The sequence below is a fragment of the Hydra vulgaris genome, chromosome 01 (assembly GCF_038396675.1).
Source record: "Hydra vulgaris chromosome 01, alternate assembly HydraT2T_AEP".
NCBI lineage: Eukaryota > Metazoa > Cnidaria > Hydrozoa > Anthoathecata > Hydridae > Hydra > Hydra vulgaris.
This window is the reverse complement of record NC_088920.1, coordinates 24,891,936-24,898,139: the sequence shown is the minus strand read 5'-3', so window position 1 is coordinate 24,898,139 and position 6,204 is coordinate 24,891,936. Positions and strand designations below refer to the sequence as shown.

Genomic DNA, 6,204 nt, shown 5'->3' with positions numbered 1-6,204 from the left:
TAATAAACATTCTGAACAGTATCGTTAGTACAATCACAATACCAGTAAATATTTTGCTCGACACAGAACTCGTCATAAAAACCTTTGCTACAATCAAATCCTCTTTCGATAACGAAATCTGGCGACGCGCCCACTTCGTGATTCGGGGGTTGTTCGGCCATTACTTGCGTGAGTTCCGCGTTGAGACCAACCTTTTCTTCCTCTTGGATGAATGAATACTCTTCGGCTTGTCCGCACCATAGGCAGCAGCAATATCAAATGAATAATTTCCCCAAACCTTATCTAATATAGCAGAGCTCTCCTTCACAACGCTCCAAGGAGAGGCCATTTTAGGCATTTCATCAAAAAACTTAGGAAATTGATACGGTTCAAAATTATGTTTAAACAGTTGTTTGGCAAGTTTAGCCTCCTTAATATACGGAATCTCCTTAGGGTCATAAATATCAGGAACACCTGGTTTAAGACGCATATAATCAGGCAAATCATCAGTAGGAACAGGTTGATAATCGGGATCGTAATTCCAACCCTCGACACTTTCCGATGCTGTACTAATATCACTAAGATTAAGTGACTTAGTAGAATTAGAATACACACTACTAGTATTAAGAGAAGTACTTCGGGACGAATCAGAATCAGAATATAACATGTTTTCCAATATATTTGTAGGGCGGGTTTTACCCATTTCCTTTAAAGCAATATACTCTGTCGAACTAATATTATTTTTGGGCAATATAGCATTTTTCAATATTTTCCTAACATTGGGCATCTTAATATAAGGAACAGTTTCCTTAGCAATACCAGCAACAGCCTTAACATTTTTAGCAAGATTTACAACTGTTTTAGGATTTAAAGCACCGGTTAAACCAGTAACAACAGATTCGGCAATGCGAGCACTGTTTTGATCCTTAAAGTTTTTCTCGTTAACACCAAATATTTGATTATTCCACCCAGGAGCTACCTGCAATGATTGCTTAGGGTTAACTTTGTTTTGCTTAAACTGAGGTCCGTTCGCATTGAAATTTGGTGGAATTGGAAAATAAAAGATGCTTCCCCATTTGAAAACTGAATTGTATTCTTGACCCACAAATATTCCAAATGTCGCAAGCAAAAAGATTGTGATCAATACATTCATTATACAAACTAGAACAAGCAGTTCTGCCACACCAATCGCAATGGGTAACAGAAGCTAACGCCAGCAACATTAAAAACATAATGATTAAATATTAAACAAACCAACTGTATTTATAGTAATAAGGCCGTTATTGCAAACCATAAATAGTACGAAACATTTATAAATTCCTTACTAACCAACCATCCGTCCACTATCCATATAACTATGAGATATTATATTATTGTTAGCTAATAGAAACCATCCCACCGACCACGTGGGATCCCACGTGGTCGGTGGGATGGTTTCTATTAGCTAACAATAATATAATATCTCATAGTTATATGGATATTAGTCCATGTTTTCAAATGGATCGATTTTGAACTCAAAAGGAACCAATTTAAATTCGTCCAACATGAATATGACTCTCTTTATTGATGAAAATATCAGTCTAATTTGATATTTAATTTTAATTAAAAAATAAAAGTTGTCTTTTTGGAGGAAGGAAATAAATTTAAACTTAAATTTATTTCCTTTTTGTCGAAAACAATACTAATTATATTTCAGAGCAATTTGCGCAGCTAGAAGCCAGCAACTTTATTAGTCAACTAGTATCAGCTAGTTGGTCAAGTTGCTAAGCTTTTAACCATCAGATATAAATGTAAGAAAATTTATATATACAAAATGTATGTATGTATGTATGTATGTAAAAAAAAAGCAAAGTAGACTTCAAAAAATATAATGAAATAATATAAATCTATAACTATGCCAGAGTGGGATTATTCATTTTTTGTGAAATTCACCTTCGCGATGAAATAAGACTATTGAGGAATCGCACTCTATAATTTGAGCGTTACTCAGAAAAATAATTTTAAAAAGTAACAAATAATAAATAATATCGTCAAATCGTAAGCAAATAAAAATTTGTGAGCAAACTTGCTTCTAAATTTATGTTAATTTTGATTTATTTTTTTAAATTAAAGTTAAATCTAATTACGTTTCGCGAAGTTAATTCAGATTAATCTTCAACTTTTCTACAGCATTGTCATCCTCGCTATCAGTATTTTTTTCGTCATCATTATCCATCATTTTTAATGAAAACATAATGGTTATCCAAGGCATACTTCCAAGTTTTGACTGAAATTTACGACTTTAGAAAAAAAATCAACAACTATTTTTGTGGTCACTTATCTCAAGCTGGCTGTCAGATAATCATGTACCAATCACCCGATGTTTTTAATTATTGCTTAATGTTGCCGAGCCGATGATATTAATATCATTTTATTTGCTGCTGTTTTTTTCGTAAACAAATTCATTTTTAACAAAGCAACTATAGTTAGATATCACGATAAAAACAACAAATAAAAACAACTAAAGAAAGATATTGTTAAAGAAATGTAATGACCAACAAATATAAAACAAACTTTTATTTGCAAACCTTTATGAAAAACCTAATAGGTAAATTTGAAAGCATAAAAAACTCTAACAATTGGAATATTTTGAGCAAGAAGATCTAACGAAATAATGATTTAAAAATTTCATATCTTAAAATCTTTGAATTGAGGTCTAACATTGAGGTTTACTTAAGTCTGGAGCGTAACTTTAAACTGAAGTTCAAAGTTAAGCTTTCCGGCTTGTCCAACAATTTTTATACCCAAGAAACGATACAACATCATCAAAAAAGATAAAAAAAATTTTTATGCAGTGACGAATAACATATTTAAAAAGGTATAAAATAAAAATAATAAACCTAGAGATGTAGTTTTTGCCGAATACCGAATACTCAGCAAGGCGTTTAATTATTTTAAGGATTCCGACCTGCTTTCTTGAATTGCATCTGTCAACTACAGTGTGAGCGTTTTTGTTTCATTTATGATTTGGTCGTGTCACAGCATGCAAAGCATTGTCAAATTTGTTGACTGTTACATTATTTGTTGACATTAAACACATATTTGTTGACATTAAACCTTTTAATAACTTTAGTAATCTACAAAAGTACTTTAACTTTGCCTTTCACAAATCCAAGAGTTTCGCTCTCTCCCATTTTTCCCTCTTAATCATTCCTTTGGTCCTAGAAACCAACAAAATAGAACCAAAGTCCTATTCCATTATTCCATGCTCATGTATTCTAGCAAAAGCCTAGTTTGAACAATTTATTCAATTTTTTCAAAGCAAACCTCACAAATCCAACAAGCACACAGCAAAGTGCACCTGCAGTCTTTGTGAAAAAGAACAGAACCGCATGTAGCTCGCCTTGCGGTGAGCTCACCTCTGAATTCAATCTACAAGCTTTTTTATTGCAACAACTTTAGTATATGCTATTGGAGCTGGATTCACCGCAGCTGTTGGCACCAGACTTGTCCTTCAATTGATCCTCGTTAAAGGATTTAAACTGTTCTCATTTCGATTGCGAGACTATAAAGGCCCCGTACCGTTATTTCTTGTTGCAACCTCTCCGAATTGGGATTGGGTAGTTTTTCGTGCCTACTGCTTTACTTAGATGTGGTAGCCGTTTGTCAAGCTCCCTCTCCGGAATTCAACCCTAATTCTTCGTCACCTTTTGTAACCATCGTAAATCACTACCTCACGATCGACAATTGATAGAGCAGAAATTTGAATACAACATCACCGGCGCAAGGCCACGCGATTCGAAAAGTTATTATGTCCAAAGTTAAAAAAAAGGTCAAAAAAAATTTTTTTTTTGTTATTTATTTGAGTCTGATGATTGCCTGACAATTTTATTCGACGTAGACCTGTCCAAAATATTTTTTTCAGGATATGACCCCGACAGAGTTGTCCTTGGTCTTGCCTTAAGGCCCAAAGTGAGCCTTGAAAATTTTGGCCTTTGCCATGATTTTTTTGGCCTTGGCTGTAAAAAAAAACATATTTTCTTAGAGATTATGTTGAATTCTGCGCATAACCTTAGTCTATTTTTACAAAATATGGGTTTATTGTCACTGCACTTGCTACTTACAGTTTTGTTAATAATTGGCCTTAACATAAGGCAAAAATTAAAGTCTTTGGTCTTGAAAATGTTTGCGTTGGCCTTGGCCTTGAAACCTTTAATCTTGGCCTTGACCTTATAACTCTTGGTCTTGGCTTTCTCCTTGTAACTTTTAGCCTTGGTCTCGGCTTTGTAACGTGCGGCCTTGACCTTGCTATTTTTGGCCTTGTTAACAACTCTGGACCCATATTAGACCCTTTAGCAGAAGCGAGTGATAAAACAGTGCATGAAACTAAAAAAACGAAGAAAACATTGAGCGTTTTAATGCCTTAACCTTACCAGATAGTTCTCTATGATCCTGGGAATAGTTTCGAGTTATAAAGGGCTCTAAAAACATTTGCTAACTTGTTGATATGACACACGGTCGTCTCGCAATCAGAAAGAAAAAAATTGCCTGGTGTGCAATATCGTCTGGGCTGCAAATGAAGGGTTTATAACAAAACAGGCTGGTTTTTTGTTAAAGTATCTATGTTGACCGCAGAGAAATGAAAATGGCAAAGATGAGTTAAAAAATCAAGTTGAAGCAGACAGGGAAGCCGATGAGATGACAGTATCAGAAGAGTTTGAATCACATAATGTATTACACGTTGCACACAAAGAATCTGAAGTGCATAAAGTTGATAAATTCTCTGGTCTATATGCTAACTTTTGCGATCTGGCTACTTGGGTCGTATTTGATGATAAAATGCGACAACTTTTGATAGAACATGGACCAAACAAGTTGATCAGTTTGACTTTCCTAAGCACAGAATGCAAGAGAAAATTTTCAAAAAACCATTACAACCCCCGGCTTGTCAATGGAGATGAAGTTCGCAGACATTAGCTGCAGTATTCTGTAAGTAATGACCCTGTTTATTGCTTCTGCTGAAAACTGTTTACCAGTAGCACAACAACTGCGTCATCTCTTTCTTCCAATGGTTCACATTATTGGAAAAACATGTCCGCAATTCTGTCAGGGCATGAGAAAGCAGTGAAAATCTAGCGAATTTTCAGTCATGGAAAGAGTTTGAGCTGCGACTGCGAAACAATAAAAATATTGATGCCGAACATTTGCGTCTTGTTAAAAAAGAAGAACAGTATTGGCAGCAAATCTTGAAACGGCTGTCAGCTTTAGCTAGAGTTCTTGGCATGCAAAATCTTGCTTTTCGTGGAACACATGAGAAACTGAACACTGCTGATAACGGAAACTTTCTGTAATTTGTAGAAATTTTACCTTTGTTTGACACACTTATGGATGAGCATCTTCGAAAGATTAAAGACAATGAAACACATGTATGTTACCTAGGCAAAGACATACAAAATAAATTGATTCATCTTTTATCCAATGCAATCAAACAAAAAATCCTAACATCTGCTCGTGATGTTAAGTACTTTTCAATAATTATAGATTGCACACCTGATGCGGATCATGTTGGACAAATGACTATGATCATTCGCTTTTTGGTTGTGATTTCAAATCCAGAAAATGACATTGCAGCAACAGCATCTATAAAGGAACATTTCTTAGATTTTGTGCCTCTAAGGGAGAAAAATGGTGCTGTTACGGTTAAAACTATCATTAAGCAGTTAGGCAAGATGTCTTTATCTACTGAAAACTTACACAGTCAAAGATATGACAATGGCAGAAATATAAGGGGGAAAAATAAGGGTGTCAAATGAAGAACTTTAGATGTCAATCCCCGAGCATTGTTTATTCCTTGCTGTGCAAATACATTGAATTTGGCTGTTAATGATGCTGTTAAATGTTGCTTAAAAGCAACAGCCTTCTTTGATCTGGTGCAACGTGTATTCTTTTCTGCATCAACTCGTCGCCTGGAAGTTTTAACGCGACATGTTCTAGTCTCACTGTTAAACCACTGAGTGAAACAAGGTGGGAAAGCCGAATTGATGCTTTAAAACCTCTCCGTTATCAACTTGGTGATATCTACGATGCTCTGCAGAGATTGCGAACGACACAAATTTAACAGGAGCATCTGGCAATTCAACACGGGTAGATGCACGATTTATTGCAAACGCTATTTCTAGTTTTAAGTTTGTTGTTTCTCGGATGTGTGGTACGACGAGCTGTTTGAGATCAATATGACAAGTAAGC

The 6,204-nt window shown here is 35.0% G+C and overlaps 1 protein-coding gene across 1 annotated transcript; it reads left to right on the top strand.

The window, feature by feature from the left end:
• The first annotated feature begins 5,342 nt into the window (after window positions 1-5,342).
• LOC136074277 (zinc finger MYM-type protein 1-like) lies at window positions 5,343-5,771 on the top strand. Its single transcript, XM_065786582.1, has one exon. The coding sequence runs from the start codon at window positions 5,343-5,345 to the stop codon at window positions 5,769-5,771; it is 429 nt and encodes a 142-aa protein (XP_065642654.1).
• Window positions 5,772-6,204: the final 433 nt, after the last annotated feature.